The following is an 18,771-nucleotide window of genomic DNA, read 5'->3' as shown; positions in this document are numbered from 1 at the left end:
GCCAATATCCCTATGTCAGTTCATGCCAAAACGGCCTGGCATGGTACTATACCATCGACCTACTAGCACGGATGCTGATTCCGATACTACAAACCTTAGTTCTCGCCCTCAAATGGAGAAAAACAAGAGTTTTAAAGGAATATACTCAATATCGAATAGTCCAGGCTCAATTCAAACTCAATTTTTACATTGATCTAGGCAATACAAAATTAGCTCACCAAAACACAAATGTATCCAGACTCGCTGTACTAACTACCCATCTAGCAGAACCCTTGCTTCCCAAATCATGGGTCAAAAGGTTCTAATCCACCATAGTTATTTTTTATTATATTTACAATATTCAAAACCTAATATGTATAAGATATAAACCTAATCCTAGAATTCTAGATCCTTAATCATAAACCTAACTGAATATACACATCTTCCGTCCTGTCTCCATATCCAACAATCTCTCCTATATTCTTCCCTTATCTCTCATTCTCCTCTTTTCCTCCTCTCCTTTCATTGCCTATTCTCCTCCTCTCCTCTTTTATACTCTATCATCTAATCCTAGCCCTCCTACATTCTTCATCTCCATCTGCTACATCCTACTGTTGTTGTCAGCAACTAGCATTACCTACTACTATAGCCACATTGCTACCTAGTGATTGCACCCTCATTTTAACCCAAGACCACAAAAGCCCGAACTCCTCACCCCATATAAAGGCCACCAATCCAAGACAATTGCAAACCCGTCTCCCCCAATGGCCAAGGTGTAGGTATGAAATGTGAAGCTCACAATATGTCACGTGTGGTTTAGCTGATATGGCCTTGCCTTGCTACCATCAATCACTAGGTTTCATACCTCTAGTTATCTACACCGTACCTCTTCATTTCCATCTTTATCTTCCCTTTTCCATTCTTCCTGTTATATTTGTAATATTCTCCTTTATTTGGGATCTCTAGGTCAAGTCCAAGTTATGGATTTGGTTCAACAAATTCTAACCCACTAGCAGATAAATTTGGCATGAATACTACAAGTTTATCTAGACCAAATCAAACTAGACCTGGCTTGTTAATCATTATGTATATACAAAAGGCATTAAACATGAACAAGCTATGGTCTCCAAGTCAATGTGAAAGAGCCATAATCCAAAAAAATGTAATTGCAAATAAAGAGAAAGAAGATTCTTGACTATAAAGGAATTTGAGTCATCAAGAAGAATACTTCTATTGATTTGATACATCACCAAACAGGCTATTGTCAGCTCATAGAAGAAACCATGCATCATCTAATTAGAGCAATCAAGCACATGCTTTGTAAATAACCAATACAATATACACTTTAGATAATTATCAACCTAGCTCCATCATATTGTGGAGCATATGGCACAGTAGAAAAACAAGGGCGTATAAATTCACTTGGCAGTGGATTCTCTAAATCATGGTTTTCAGACCGAGACCATACCAGTCAGAACTGGGCATGCTGATACCAGTAGGGACCAATGCTTGATACGCTACCCAGTACCAAGTTTCAACACCATATGTTGTAGCACACCAACATTATACCAGTTGATACCAGTATGGATATTGAAAACCTTGCTCTAAATAAATACAGACTAAGAAACTACCAGCAAAAATGACTACAAAGTGAGAGAGACAATTTGCAAATGTCCACTATAAAGTTATAACTCTCTAAAATAGCAAAGCACATATAAATCAGCCATTCAGCGAATATGCGAGACTGGTTCATGGCAAATTACCTCATATGCAGATGGCTCAAGCTGAAATTTAGTTGGAAGATCAGATCTAAAAACACCACTTTCAAGGCATTCAACATGGCCCCCTATGTATGTCTCACTTTCTAAAAGACGGTTGTTGTAGAACTTCTCTGGATCATCTTGGTGCTTGTTAGGACAAATAATATTTGCCTTGTAAGCCTGTAAATTCAAAGTAAGTGCACCAAATATAAAGATCTTGAAGACAGCTGCTGAAACTGTAAATACACGACACCATAAAGACTATTGTCTTGCTCCATGTGGTTGTGACATGCAAATAAAATCCAATGAATAAAAATTTTTGTTATGACTGATATCAAAGGCCTAGTCATTCTATTATAAATGATGACACCATCAACAGCACAAAATTTGGTTTTATGTGCAGAGATCTGTATGTTACACTAAAGAATTTTCAGACTTCTTTAAAGGGTCAACATTGCAGATTTCTGTAAAGAAACTAACATCATATCTTAAAAGCTCGTTGTAATCAAGCAAAGCACGTTGACAGAGTAAAGTTAAGAAACGATTATCTCACATGGCAGCTTACAATTGATCTAAAGATGAAAAAAAGTAAAGAGTCAGATATTTTAACATGAATTCATGTCCCCAAAGTGATAGCTTGTTAATACATCATGCTTGAGCAGTCAAACAACAAAAGTAACAATCATCATTGTGGTACTCTTTTTCTAGAATCATCCATTCTTGGAAATTTGTAAGAGCAAATCAACAACATGCACAAGATGTGTTAAGAGACAAGGAGCCAAGAAAACTATCATATGAAATTTTAACAAAAGAAATGACTACATTGTTAGACTGCCTCCATGAGTTTCAAAGCAAATCACATATGTAAAAAGCAATAAATATTAAATATATCCAGGAGCACCAAATTCCATTGATAATAAACTCTTTCTAATTTTGCATAAAAGAAAACAAAGAAATCCAGAACTTTGTATACTAACATCTACACTCCAGTTATTCGAAATCTTTTGCATTATCATCCACAGTACTTTTTACTACGTAATAGAATCAAGCCAAAAAAAAAAAAAAGCGGTGTGATCTACCAAATTAGTTCAGTCTTTAAAGGTGCTTAACCTGCGCAATACCAATACAAGAACAAACAAATATAATTTCAGCAAGTAATATTCCATTCAAGACATCATATATTACTCACTGAAAGTATCGCAATATATAGGTAAATGGGATGTCCATTGTGGAATATCTAATTTCTTTCACAGGCACAGACATACAGTGGAATATCACTATGTTGATCTGCTTCAAGAAGAATGGAAAGTTGTTGATGTAAATTATCTCACATTAAGTAGGAAAAATAATAATGATTATCAACTTATATCCTTCTACTAGAAGTATGAACATGGTGAGACATTCCTTTTTCCCTCATCCTTCATCATGCAATAACTCTGGAAGGAAGCAAAACACTTAATAGTTCCAATCAGACCACAACCATCAAGTTATTGTTAGACCTCCGGTTGTTGCTGCATATGACCATGCCATCTCTCAGTGCTTCATTGGGCAGCATTCTATCCAAACAATTCCTAAGCTTTTGACAGAATAGTCAAACTGTCTATCCTTCCTAGTCTACACCATATCCATTTCAGCTCTTTCATTTCTGCAACACTCATTACAGAGTTGGCACGGCCATCGATAATTCAAAATGAAACTTGGATGTCATTCAATATATCCATTGGATTATTAAAAAATATCAAATGAGAGAATCAGTGTTACTTTTGATATATTTCTTTCTGTAATATAACTTGCTGCAATATTACAGAAAGAAATATGAACCAAAAAGAAGAGCAATCTGTAATAACTATTATTCACCAAATAGTATCAAGAATCATGAGACATATTTCATTTTTGCTAAAAAGACTGCCTTAAGAATGCAATGCCAAGGCTTATTTGGCAAACTTTCTGCAATTTTTTGAGTCATCATCAATGTTGAGAAATCAAATTACAAAACATCATGCTAAATTGTAAGAAACAAGAACCTGGATGATCTTGATTAATAGAAAACAATTTTAAAAAAAAAACTTTTCTGATTTTGGATATCAATTGCATTACTCATGATAAATGTTATAACTCAGCTGCCCATCTGTTCGCAAGAATGAGTTGAACAACATAAAATAGTCTAAAATCTCACCTGGACCATGAGAAGCATTTCACAAAGTGTTCCACTTCCCTTGCGCAAGACCTCATCTGGTGTCATAGGTATTATAGTTGCAAGAGAGAAAATAAATGGATGAATGTATGTCATGTACAGGTAGTAAGTTGCCACCGCATCAGATACAGAATAAGAAGCCATCATCTGAAATAACATCAATATTTCAGGGGAAAAAATTAGAAATGTTACATGGAAGTAATACAGTCATGGAATATGCACCAAGATTAAAAAAAAATAAAGTGAAAAGTTGCATGACATGCAATGACAACATAGGCAGCTGTTTCCACAATCTATTACAGTATACGCCAAGTCACGTGCTAATTATAAGCCCTAAATATGCATCACTGCCACTTATTCAATGAATTTTAATGCCTTAATGTCTATCATCATTAGCACAATTCCATTCTCTTAGGGAAATAACTTTCAATCTCATATACCTGAGGTTGTTCCATGGCAAAGCGAACCATGTCTTCAGGATTCACCTCCAATGGATCATAACCCAACTTAGCCTTTGTAACAGCCTTGTGACAACAGAAACAAAAAGGTCATAAATCAGTAAATGATGAGAAGGCCACATAGGTTATGAGATTAGACAAAAAGAGAGGATCACACAGGTATAAATCAAAATCTATGAGGAATTCATAAAGAAACTGTGGTCCAAAGACTTGTACAAAAGACCTAGAAGCAATTAGCAAAGCAACAGAAGAAATATTGGATGATGGCGATTATTAAGATGGCCAAACTAATAAAATTATTAAAAAAATCAAGAGATATAAGAACTAAATCATGTAATTTCTAAGATGCTATAATGGCACTAATGTCATACTCCTTTATCTGTTACTCCCTGCAATAAAGACTTTTCCTCACCTTTTCAAGTTATATTCTATTTTCCCAATTTTCTTCTACTGCAAATATTATCTCTGTTCACTTCGCCAGTTAGCCCAAGCTCAAAATCCTTTGCACATTATGCTTCCTTATTTCTTCTATATTCTTTCTTTCATGATCTCAAATTTGCTTCTTATGTAGTTCCTGGTATCAATATTTTGAAAGCACCTAATAAGGACACATTTAATTTGTCCTTCCTGTCAAAAAAGCAGGCATTGTTTAACCAAATTTTGATCGTTAACATGCTTTGAAGGGGCATTGGTCATAACCTGTAACCTGGTAGTGTTAATTTGTCTCAAGATATTAACCTCAAATCACTCATAACCTTTACCCTGTTTAGCTACCAATCATTCAAGCAACATCACTACTATACCCTCCTAATTACCAGTGCGCTTCAAAACATGAGCACTATTATGCTATATTTCTTAAGGGACTATCAGTGCGAACTGCTTAAGTCTAATATTTATTGGGATGATAAAAATGTCCTGTCAGAGAAAGACACTACGAAAGCCTCCACTATATTTCACATATACACTTTCCTGAATTCACATGCTTGTCCTGTTGCACATAAATGAAATCTACTCATCCCATATAAGTTTGTATATAGATTTTATGTGAGAAACTATAAGATTCTAACTTGCATTTTCCTTAATATGAATTAGATTTAGGCATTACATGGCATGTCTTTACTTCAGAATGCAAATAGTAGCCTAACTGGTTCAGATCATGCTAACTAAAACATGTGGTAGTGAACAGAGTACATATTAGATATATGTTCATGCGAGTTGTTTTAAAATATCTTCTTTCAGACTGATTTGAATCAAAACGGATGACATGGAAAACAATGAATCAGAATCAAATTCCAAGAAAAGATCCTTGGTGTAAGTAGTACAAATAAATTTCTGTCTGTGAATGCAATAGTGATAATTCCTGCTTTTCAGTCCAATGGAGATGGACAGATGATCTTAAAAATCTACCATAGGATATGGACAATGAGATATACTTGCCAGAAAAAGAAACAAACATAAAGATATAGTGTCAACCAAATCAATATAATTGATTCGAAATAATAACCAACAGTGAGATTGTTCTAAGGCTGCATATGGAGATTTTTTTGCTTTCAAAATTATGTCCCTTTAATCTTAATTATAAAAAATAAAAATTCCAACATTAAGAATTTTGGCAGATGTTTAGCGCTAATGGGAGAGTTTTAACAAAGACAATACAATTTGAGGCCAAGAGTTCTTTTACTTTTGAAATTCCTAATTTCACTACAAATTTACAAATCCAATTTAAGAGTGCTTCGGTTCTCATAACTATTGCATAAAATAGAAATCATAAAAATTAGGGGTGGCAATCGGGTCAGGTCAAACAAGATATAGGTCGAGTTGGATACAAGATAGATCAAATATCTGTCAATCCGAACCCAACATGTTTCCTAAATAGGTCAAAAATCCGGACCTGAAACCGATCATTTTATCAAATAGGTAAACGAGTTAAAACAAGTTAAGCAATTTAAATGGTTAACCATCGCCACCCTTAGTGAAACCCATGATTAGCAATTATGCCTTAACTCACAAACATTAGCATGAACAAGAACGCAGAAGATTCATATATAACTCATAACGTGATACCTAGGCCCATGGCCTAGGCTTGTATTCAACCCACCAAAAGGGCGGTGCCCCACTCTTATCCAAGTGGAAAACAGGAGAAATGAACCCCTGTTTCTTCCAACCATGAGGCACCCTCTAGCATGATCATGTTCACACGCACCTCACTTCCTTCCCTCATCTTTATCCCATCACCCCTCTTGCCCTCTCTCTCTCACTCTCTCGCCCTCTCTTGCTATCTTTCACCTCTCTTGCTTTATTATCTCTCTCTCCCTTGTTTCATACAGCGCATGCCCCCTGCTCACATCCCTCCGTCCACCACACCCCAGCCCTCTCTTCTTCTCGTATTCTGCCTAGGCATGACAAAAGACTACTTTTCTGTGGGAAAATAAGCGTACTACTGCACCAGGTTTTGAAAATTAGCAAGATTCTATCGTGAAATTTGATAGGTCAAATATTGTTGACAGGTAATTTGCCCAAGTGTTTATTGTATTTTGATCTTCTATATATGAAGATTAAAGTAAAACAGATTTATCTTTGTTTAGTTGCTTTGAGATCTCCATAATCTCACAAAATTGTTTTGTATCTCTAAGTATTGCTGCATAACACCAAAGTCAGTGCTCAATGTCACAAAAATCTCATTGCAAATCACTGATTGCTCGATTGATGTGTTGAGGACATTGTTCACAATGCTGGAGGCACTCATTGTTGTTTCCATTGCTCACCAAGTTGACTAAATTTAACCCCATATGCCTTATGAGAATCATTGATATTTGGATACCAATATGATATAGTCATTCAGATTTAAGGTCTTCATGATTTGGTTCTGCAACAAATGTTTCAGTTTAGATCTGATTTGCGAGAATTGAATACCAAAGGCCACTAGACGATGTTAGTAGCATATTTCAAATCTGTTAGCCAGATCTGATACAATGGAGCAATATTCCGCTAGTAACAGTGAGAGGATACTGTGGCCTCTTCCATCATCTCTCATCTCTCTCTTTCTTCTTATTTCTTTCGCAGCGCTCCTCTCTCTCTCTCTGTGTTTGGGGGGGGGGGGGGGGGTGTTGTTAGTGAGGGAATTGTGCCTCTCTTTCTCCCTTCTCAGTCACTTTCTCTTTTCTTCTGATAATCTCTCTTCCATTGCCCTTTGAAGCTAAGGCTAGAGGGGCCAACATTGTGTCACCACCTCTCTTGCTTTGGGAAGAAAAACTAGGCATGGTTGTGGTTGGGCTGCAAAACAGTAGCCATTTCCCCTGTTATAGCAGTCATTAGTGTAGAGAATGAAATTTTTGGAATTTTAAAGAATTTTAGAATTTATTTTAAAATATGATTGTGGCACTGTTTCGATATATGTGTGATTTTGGCATGATTAGATCCCCAAGGATCCTTATGAACTGATTATATTACCTAGGTATTGGCATTTGCAAGGTAACTGACCTAATGCTTCACAGTGTTTTCTCCAAGATCTTGAAACATTACAGTTGTATTGCTTGATAGAATAGCTTTTATGATTTTTGCTTCAATTTGATTAAATGCCCAAGCATGTTATGTTTTTTTATCTTTGAAAATGATATAAAAATAAAATATATATTTTTATATTCCTAAAAATGAGTTATTCTGAACACGACATGTTTAAAAAATAAATTCGAAATTTTGACTGGGCAACTCATGAAAACGATTTCGTATTTATATGTTCAGCATTCTATGATGGGCCCTGCTAATAGGGATTGTGCATTGGCATCTGTTATCTCTTATGTGTTGTCCAACACAGGCCACTGGGTTATATGGCTATAGCCAAATGCTGAATTTAGCATCAGTTTACGGCAAGTATACTTTCAAAAAAAAAAAGTATTATTCTCTGAATTTAATACAAATGAAATTTTGCCTGGTCAATGAAATATTATAAATTGTATTTGATTGGTTATCTGTTGACATGCTCTAATCCACTCTAAAATGTTTTGTCGCTTACTGGCTTTGTGTAGCTCATTATTCATCTTTTTCTCTATTTTCAGATCCCGATCTATCATTGGCTACAGGAGTTAGGGAAGCATGCTCGATTTGTAGTTGTTACATTAATTCTCGAGGATTGCGGTTATTTTGTTATGGATCTAAAATTTTATTGAAATGATTAAATTTGTCTTTCAGGTAGCCTTCCATGTCTGTGTGGTTCACCTTGCAGACAAGCAGCATCTGTTATGCTCTTGGTTCAGGGTGTGATACATAAATGAATTTATCATATCATTTTTTTGATCTAAAGGGACATACAAATATTCATCAAAACCTAGAACCTCAACGTTTGAACATCCCTAGTAGGAGAAAAGAGATTCATAATAAAAGTACAATTTCCAATTACAAACACACTATATGCAGTCCAGAAACAAATAAATATCATGACGCCAGAATAATAAGAAGACTTTCAAGTTGCTATTCATTTTAGGATCACATTCTTGGACACTATCATTTTAGGCACAAGGTGCCCTGAAAGACCTAAAAAATAATGATTGAAAACCGTAAGGATGAACATTCAAATTTGGCCAGCATCTAATTCTATTTCATATGCTGCAAAGCAAATCTACCAATATTGATTTGCATTACAAAGCATTAATATATGCAAAAAATCTAGTGCACTTGTGAACAAAAAATAGGGAATTTTGCATAAATGGCCCATTTTATTTCCATTGTTGCAGATCTGGGACACTTATTTTTCAGATATAGCCTTGTTTCAAGAATTCTAAACACTTTCGTCCCTGCTCCCATGGTTACACTCCAACCACCAATATAAAAGGAAGTGCATGTAGCACTCAACAGACATGCATTCATCATAAACTTATATGTGCATTGACTGCCAAAAAGAAAGGTGCATTAAACTCTGCTCAAGTGTACATTTGAAATGTATGTATAAGGCAGGGACAAAAGTGATCAAAAATTTCAAAACTCAGCCATTCCTGCAAAGAGAATAAAAGTGGTCCAAACCTGCAAAGAGGAAAATAAAGTGCAATGTTTTTGCAAAATTTTCTAAGAAATATCACAGCAACATTTTTAGCTTCCAAGTCATAACCACTAGGATTGCTATTTACTGGTGGTATGCAAGATTTGCACATGACATGAAAGATGAACTTTTTCCCCAAAACGCCGCACAAGCCATGGGTCTTGTGTGCATCTCACCCATTACCACCAACCAGCACCCACCTCTGTCGAAGACAATGTAAAGGTGCCATGGTTCATGCATCTCTCTTCAAAGACATGAGCTAGATAGAAGTAATACATCACCTAATCTGAGTGGAAGAAAAATCATGAAAGATGCAAAACAAAGGCTGAAAACATATTATGAATTTTTTCCCTGGAAATCAATCAAGATAATGCATTTTTACCACATTTTTATTTGAACATTTTTACCTTAAGGCCATGGCTTCCTTGAGGAAGATAACTGTCACGTTTGACCCAAGCAAAACAGTCAAGATGGCAAGAAAATTAGCACGGCATTCTCCTTGATTATTGTCACAATGAAAGCCTATTTCCTGCAAGGGCAGAAAATATAATACATACATATGTTAGCTGCCAACTTCATAGTAAGAGAACACCAATTCAGTAAACAAATAATTACAAACCCATGAAGATGCAGAAAAAATGCATGCACAAACACTAGCATGATTTATAACTAGCAAACTTTTCATAGCACATGGCACAAATTCATAAGCCCACATAAAACGAGTCCACAAAAAGTTCCGCTCCACTTCGAGTGAAACATCTATAAATGACAATTATCATATGCAGACTCAACCTTAACTGTTTCATATAAGAGAACATTGTGTTCAACTCCCCTAACTAGTGAAGAATCTAAAACAACATTATTCATGTGCAGATTCACACGATTGTAAGTTATCAGTTTTGTAACAAAACAAAGTGTAAAAGGATAAGTATCCACTCTGAAATATAAGCAAACAAGTTCCCTCACAAGATAGCATCTATAGGAGTTTATAAAGATGAACAACATTGCAGAACTGCTAATCATCTCCACATGGACCCCAAATTAATCCTTACCTTTCAAAAGAAATATCAGTCAAAGATTCTTCATATCAAGATCAAGCTTATTTTGACTACAGCTCTGTACCATTTGAATCCTAAATTATCTATAAAAAGGTATCTACTAACCAATACTGATGACACAGAAAGTCAACGCATACAAGTTTAAGATATTTAATATAACTACAATTGGAGTCAAGGAATCAAATCCTGGCGGGACATCCCGTGGAACACCAAGATAGACACCATCTCATGTGTCGGGACAAGATCATCCCACCATTGTCCCAGCTTCGTGATCAGCACGTTTTGGGACATCTTCTGCCCCAAGTATCGGGATAGGGCAGGATGGTGGTGCATCCCATTCCATTGGAAAATCGGGACAGCCCCATCCCACAAACTTTAAAACCTTGGTTGGAGTAGATATAAGCATCACACTTGTAGTATAAAACTAAAGCAATATTCTAAAAAAAATTATGTCGGCACCATATGTCCATACCTCACTCAGTTTAAGCCCATGGTGGGCAGCTCTTTTCTCTATGAATGGCCAATCAAAGAAATCACCATTATAGGTAACATAAATACCAGGTTTCACATCTTGCATGTGGGAAAACCACACTTTGAGAAGCTCTTCCTACCACAAGAAAATCATTAAAAGTATTAGAAACGGATAAATGGTGACAACAAATTTTAGGACGAAACTTGGAATAGCCAATTTAACAGGTTCAAGAAACAAGCTACCTCATTTTTCACATTTCTAACTTTAAAGCATCCTTCGAATTCTGCTTTAGGGGTATATTCCAAATCTTCAATATCTTCCCCAACACACTGCAAGCAAAAACATGATACATATATGTAAGAGGCATTTAGTTATTTGTGCCAAGATTTAGGTATCGCACGTACAATTGCATCAAAAACTTCTTTAAAATAAACTGATTTCTAATTGTTACTTTCATCTGAAATCCACCACTTAATAAGCATTCAGCACTTTCCACTGAGAGCATATATGAACATGAAATATCAATCTTACCCTGCCAAACTGGAGTCATCTTCACAGTAAAGACATGGTTCACTATGATGGCCTAAAAAGCCACAGATAAAGAAATAAACTTTCAATTCATGCCTAAAAAGCTGTTGGGTACACATATGGTGCACTGTGATATGAAGTGATACCAAGTTTCATTACATATCAAAACAAAATTTTAGAGGTAAAATGCTTTTATCATGCTAGTCACACCCCGGGACTTGGCTATGCAGCAAAGTGTGATAATCAAAATAGATCAACTGTGTGGTAAATTGTATAATTTAACTTCTTTTGACAAACTAAGTATCAATACCTTACTTGCTTGTGATGTTCATATAGCTTAGATGTTGTTTTGTTTCATTCCTAAACAGAAAAATATTTTCCACAGTAGATGAAGCCACTGATGCTTCATAAAGAGTTTGCACATTAGTGGATTTGTCATACGACAGTGATGGCTTAGGGATGATGTTCTCTTAGCAATATGAAGAATTCCTATAATTTAGACATAATTGTATTGATTTAATCTTCCAGGCAGATAACAAAAACACGTGCAGTTTCATTCTCTCCAAAGATATGCAAAAAGAGTAGTTCTTATTTGGACAGGAGAGTGCTTTAGGTTCCATTTGGCATCACTTCCAGATTTCAGTTTTCATGAAAACAAAATCCAGTTTCTTTTTTTATTATTTTTGAAAACCAAATCCTAAAACTTATTTGGTAGTCCCTTGGATTGTGGAGGTAGCTGCAGCAGCCTACAGCATTTGCAGCAGGTGGCGATCAGTGCCTACAGCCAGCAGCTGGCAATAGGTGGTGGCAGGGGCCAATGGGGGTGGTGGTGATAATGATGACTTATGCACTGTTTCCTTTTTCAGGGAAAAAAGGCAAAAGTTACTCCTGAGAATTTTCAATTTTTTTAAAAAATTTATAATAAGCAAATTTAGAAAATCAAAAAACAATCGGGGCAACCAAACAAATTTCCAGGCTTAGTTTCCATGTTTTCATCGACAAAAACCTGAAACCAAAAGATGGCAGCGATGCCAAATAGGCTATAGCCAGACTTAAGTTTTTGTAACAATTCACGTGCATCGATAACATTGAAAGGTCAACATATAAACATCTAAATTAAGCGTGATAACTATTCTGATAGTGAAAAGCACGACATGTAAACCAAATTATAGGGCTACACAAAAGCAATATTATGAAGTAATATCTTACCTCTCGATTGATTATCAAGTAACCTTGTCCATCTATCATATATGATATCATCATTATCAGATCATATTCAGCATCTGGAAATTTCAGAGGAAGCTTTGTTGTCTCAATATCAAATGCACAAACATGAACTTCAGCACGCTGAAGAAGATCGGCTCTTTTTTCAAGCAAAATGCCAGCACTAGATACATTAACATCATACCACTGTCCACATCTAACATCTGCATAACATGACCCAGCTCCAGATATTAATAGATAACACTGGGGTGGGAATGGAATTGATTTTTCTTTTAATGAAAAGTGAGCAATGAAGTACACTAATAATTAGAACCCACCATTATCAATTGCAAAACGAACATGATAGGGAACATCGTATTCACGTAGATCAGTGATACAATCTATATAATCCTGTGGCCTTTCTTTGCTGCAAATGCCAAAAAAACCCAAAACATAAAATGTAAAATCTATATTATCTATATACACATTCTTTGCTGCAAATCCATACAATCTGTGGCCTTTCTTTGCTGCAAATGCCAAAAGAATACACTATCGGCATTTGCAAAATGCAAAATGAAGCCAAGGTATTAGCAAAGAAGAGAAGTATCTGAAAAAAAAAGGGACACAGAGCGGGGACTTCCTTCTACAAACATGCATATAACCCAAAAAAAAAACAAAAGCAAATGAAAAGTAGAGAGAGAAAATACCTATGCTTCCCATTACCTTTTCCCATTATATATGGATTCAAATGCTTCAGCTGCATCTGATTTTGCTTGGTTCCTTTCAACGACATGCATAAGGTCATTCTTTACATGCATCAATTGTTGGACAGTATCAAAGCTAAGCTTTAAGTATGCTTTATGTAAGCCAGATAGATGGTTTTTCTGTCATAATAAAAGATGTTAGAATGTTCCAAACGGTATATCATATAACACTATATACATCTGAAAGGGGCATGTCACAAGTGAGACAGAAAGGGATCATCTGGTAGTGCATAATAAAACAAAGGCAAATCCATAATATTGACATATACATATACCAATACACATATGACAGAGACATACATGTATCATGGTATGAGCTGTAATACTGTTGCATACCATGTGGTATTAGATCATGTATTAAATGATTCTTCCACCACTATTCTCAAAAATTCTCTATCTAGAATATGTAGGATAAGATCAACATGACAAACGTAAGGTGTAAAAAGAATGTGTTGTTGTTTTTTTTATTAGAAACTACTGGAAAGATCATGGCAGCTTCAACAATCCATACACCTTAAGACCCAATAAGATAAACATTGAAGTGAAGTTGATTATCTGATTTCGCTCTCACTCTTTTGAGGAAAAAAAAAACGAAAGAAGAAAGATGAAAAGAAATTTCACCAGACCATAGACCAGATAAAACAAATATTTAGGGTACGTTTGGTTACACTTGTTGATTTTTGATTTTTGATTTTTGATTTTTAAAAAATATTTTTTATTTTTTTTAATTTTGCTCTTAAGTAAAAGCAAAAAAGCAAAAAGTATGTTTGGTAACTATGTTGCTATAAAGCAAAAAATAACGTTTGAAGATGGCAGGGGAAGAGTTCAACGAGGGAGAAGGGTTCGGGAAGGAAGAGAGAAGGGGGTAGGGGGTGAAGAGCTCGACGAGGGAGAAGGGTTCAAGCTCTTTACTTTTTGGTTTGGCGTTTTAGATGTGGGGAAGCAAAAAAAATAGAAAAGCAAGTTTTCAAAAGCAAAAAATTTTTGCTTTGCATATAAAGCAATTATTTTGATTTTTTTGATTTTTGCTTTTTGCTTTTCATGATGTTACCAAACATTGCTTTTTGATTTTTGCTTTTTAAAAATCAAAAAGCAAAAAAAGTACTTTTTTAATGGCTAACCAAATGCACCCTTAAGTGAAGCAGATTACCTATCTCTTTTGATTTTTTTTAAAAAAAAATAAAAAAGAATAATGAAAAGAAATTGCCATCAAACAATATCTAAATTTCACACGCATGCTTCAAAACAATGATCTACCAAACTAACAGGCTTACATGTATTTTTGCTTGGAAAGAATCATAATGGTTTCCTCACAAAAATACTAAAACAAAAGGTAAAATCAATTTGATTGTATTCTAAAACTTGGATATATTCTTAGCGTGTACCTTATGTCACAAAGTCAACCCCACCAAGCTCTATAACTAGACCTCCCTAATTGGATATATATAAAGTCATTATTGAATTTGTTGAGTTTGCACAAGGTTTTCAAATTCCATGTCTCATTAATCTTGGTAGGCAACCAATAACAATATGATGTCAGACATTACTTGGTCTGACTCAAATTTGTGGTTTATAAGGGAAATAGCTTAGGTGGCCAAGATATTGCATATTTAGGCAGATATATAACAAACAATTATCAAAATATTGGTCAATAAGAAGATGAATCCACATTGCAAAGACATGTAATTGGATATGGAAATTATTTCACAATTGATGTGATGTCCAAACATTTAATGGGACTAAATTATAAGTTTGACCACAATAGAAAGGTTAGCATGTGAAATTGATAGATTTGACGGACATGTAATGTATTATAGCAGCTTACCAGATCCAGGTCCTCTTTCTCCACAATCTCTATATCAGCAATTTCTCCTTCATATCGACGTCTGAGATATGCCTCAACTTCCAGCTCCATCTTTTCCTGCAGCAATTCATGGAGGCATAAATAACTATTGAAACAGAACGGAAACTATGATAAAGTTCCAACCAAAAATAGACCCTTGGATTCCAAACAAGACCCCTGGATTCCAAACATCCATTAACAAGAATATGATGGATGTATAAAACAGGATCTTTTCCCAACAGGCATATTGGCCACTCACCTTGGTGGCGGCATAGAAATAAGGTCGAAACCTGTACTTTACTTTGAATGTAGATCCATCCTGTAACCAAAAGAAAACAATGCAGTTGAATAACAAGTCAGGAATAACCTGTGGGGACAACTTCGGTAACAGTTTAGAATATGATATCTTTATAGGGTAAAGAAAAACAAAAGGAGGATCAATAACTCACCTGAGTAACAAAGTAAAGATCTACGCAGCTGTAGATCTTGTTGGTATCTTGATCTTCCCATGATGACTATAAAGAACAGAACAGATCAATATCATAACCCAAGCAAGAGACTCTTCTTGAATAAAAGACTACATGAATTGACAAAGAGAACTGATCAAGGAAGCATTCTTGAACGAAATACTACGAGAATTTGCCAAGATCAAGGGAAAGTAGAGAAATGGGAAGCAAGACAACGGATCAAAAGGAAAACCGACGAGATCGTGATTGAATAGAAGACTCAACAATTGACAATAAAAGACGCATGAAAAAACCATTCTTAAGCAAAACACTGACAAATAATTTCCCAGATTTAAGGGAAGTAGGAAATTGACAACAAAAGAACCGAACTAACGAGGGAACGGAAGAGCGGAGAAAGGAAAGGAATATGGGAAGGTAGGAAGATAGAGGAATTGCTTACCGGTGCAAAGGTGAGCAACCATCCGAGCCTCTTTTCGCCTTCGGTGAAGAGATCGAACCCTAGCTTGCGTTCAAGAACCTCCTCGGCGTTCAGGCGGAGCTTCTGCTTCGATGGATTCCGGCTGGACCTTTCCCTCCATTTGCCGCCGCTATTCATGGCCGGTCGCCGTTGGAGATCTCGATGTTGTGAGAGAGAGGGATGGAGTAAGGCGAGACGAGAATTTCTTGATCGCCGACCACTTGTCCCTGACGGAACCCTAAACCCCTTTTTCGGGGCGCCCGCAGAGGATGTGGTGTTATTTGAGCATTTTCCCGCCCTTCGCCTCCCTATAAATGGCCGAAGCTCGAGTGTGATGGAAACACCACCGTCGAGCTTTTTTTTTTTTATTCAAAAAAACCGTCACGTGTGCCCAATGAACATTAGGCGCCCGTTTATTATGGGATAATAAAATAATTTTAAATAAATTATAAAAAATCTGACAAAAATTAATCGAAATTATAGATACATTCAATAGTTTTTAAAATCTATGATCACACCCTTAATATTTTAGTTAATCTTACAGTCTAACCCATACTATTAGATAATCTATTAATATTAACTTGATCTTCTCACCACATCATTATAAATTTTGAAATGATGAAAATAATCTTGGATAAAAAATTAAAAATATAAAGAAAGAGAATCTCTCTTCTATTAAATCTAGTCTCTCCTCTCCGAGCCCATCATGGTCCAGAGCTTCTGTCACTACCCCCATGCCACAGTCGCCCTGCCCTCCACCCCTCTCCTCCTCCTCCACCTCCACTTCTTCGACTGATCTGACCACCACCAGTCAGGCTACCAACACTCTCGTGCTGCCTACCACACCATCTTCCACCTCTCCTCTCGAGTGGCTCCACCTCGTCTCCCCCTCCTCTTGCCACCCTTTCCTCCTCACCTTGAACGCTGCCACGCCACAACCCCGCTTCCGCAAGACCCTCGCCATCAGCTACACTATCGTCGGCAAGGGTGGCATGGTTCTTGGTGGCGGACAAGCTCTGCATGGGCTTGATCTAAGTGATGATGATGAGTGGGTGGGTGAGGCGGGCAGATTTTGTCAAGATGGTAAAAGGAGGACGACTCTACCTGCTTCTAGAGATTGCAGACAGAGTAAGCCATACCAAAAGTATCGTGCGGGATGTGGAGGAGGCACTCCCAAGCAATCTCCTTTGGAAGGTCTGATATCAAATCCTCCAACCCTTCGCGACCGTCGCCTCTACTGCCGGCGTGGTGCATCCCCACTTCTTCGACACCTTTGTTAGATCGGACAAGGCGAACCAACACCACCTAATATGGGCACCCTGATTGTTGGGTTCCGACCATGTAGCAGAAAATAATTTTTAAAATTTTAAAATCAAATAAGTCAATAGTTTTATCAAATAAAACTATCGAGCCAGAAATCAAACCCTAGAATCACCTTATCGATATCGATAAAACAAAACCAAGCATGCAAAAAGATAGAATTTTATACTTTCATCAAAATAGAAAAGTGGCATGTTGGTGTTCTCCACAAGATCCAAGGTAGAAGTCTTCCAACGGTGATTCACACGAAAGTTGAACAAGATCCTTCCCAACCGGTGCGCTATCGTAGCCTTGTCTTCTCAAGAAAACTGTCGGCTTTGAACTTACGTCACAATCGCACTAAAGCCCAGTTATTTTTGATCTTGCCATTAGAATGATACCAAGAAGATACTCTTCAGATGTCACACAATCTAAGATTTGATTTTTAGCTCCAACACATGAAAAAACCAAATCCTAGGGCACTCTAGCAACACTTGCTAAAAATCTCACCACCCTTCTTACAAATTTTACCACTCAAATTTTCCTCTTTTTTTCCTCAAAAATTTTCAATTTTTTTTTATATTTAATACATCCCTTCTCTCTAATTTCACCCGAAATCTCAGTAAAAAACCATTTGGGGCATCCTCTATAAATAGGGGACCAGGGGACGTCACATGGGATGAAAGGGCGCCAACCTTTGGCGCTTCAACTTCCCACATGTGGAATAAATTCACTAAGTAAATTTTTGGTATTCCATATACTTGCAGTAGAAGGACTCTTTCTTCTCTATGTGCCATAAAAAATTCAATAATTTTTAGCAACAAAACATAGGAGATCTGGTTGAAAAATTATGGCAACGCGTAGAAATTAAGAGCCTTCATTAAGAAGGACTCTTCCTTTCATATGTCAAAAATAAAGGAGGCGGCATTTATTTTATGCATGGATTCTAGTGGGTGCAGAGGAGTTCTTCTTCACTTGAAACTGGTCTAAGTTGGATAAGAATCCAATCCAAATTGATCCAATCCCATTAGGTCAAAGGCAACTGGTCTAGGTTAGCTCAAACACTTTGATCTAAACCAATTTGGGAACTTAGGTTAATACAATATACTAGCATATCTAATTAACTCATAGAATTTATATTAAACTCTAATTAAATTAGATCAAGATCAAATCCCAAAGTGTGTAATCCATTGGATTCCAAATTTAGTCAACAGTGGACCAAGACTTTCGACGTAACCTTAATCCGATGAGATTAGG

General features: G+C 36.3%; 1 protein-coding gene across 1 annotated transcript in view; it reads right to left on the bottom strand.

Annotated features, from left to right (window-relative positions):
- Positions 1-16,492, bottom strand: part of LOC105035197 (DNA polymerase epsilon catalytic subunit A) — a 59,108-nt gene extending 42,616 nt beyond the window's left edge. Inside the window, 14 exon segments of the mRNA XM_073243448.1 lie at positions 1,743-1,919; positions 3,916-4,080; positions 4,374-4,457; positions 9,831-9,907; positions 9,910-9,952; positions 10,954-11,088; positions 11,196-11,282; positions 12,691-12,908; positions 13,023-13,111; positions 13,408-13,568; positions 15,274-15,369; positions 15,551-15,610; positions 15,741-15,806; positions 16,198-16,492. Coding sequence (XP_073099549.1) covers positions 1,743-1,919; positions 3,916-4,080; positions 4,374-4,457; positions 9,831-9,907; positions 9,910-9,952; positions 10,954-11,088; positions 11,196-11,282; positions 12,691-12,908; positions 13,023-13,111; positions 13,408-13,568; positions 15,274-15,369; positions 15,551-15,610; positions 15,741-15,806; positions 16,198-16,353 — 1,614 coding nt within the window. The 5' untranslated portion in view covers positions 16,354-16,492.
- Between the last annotated feature and the right edge of the window lie 2,279 nt (positions 16,493-18,771).

The sequence above is a fragment of the Elaeis guineensis genome, chromosome 9 (genome assembly GCF_000442705.2).
Source record: "Elaeis guineensis isolate ETL-2024a chromosome 9, EG11, whole genome shotgun sequence".
NCBI classification, from domain to species: domain Eukaryota; kingdom Viridiplantae; phylum Streptophyta; class Magnoliopsida; order Arecales; family Arecaceae; genus Elaeis; species Elaeis guineensis.
Note: the sequence above shows the minus strand (reverse complement) of the source record. Positions and strands in the feature narration are given on the sequence as shown.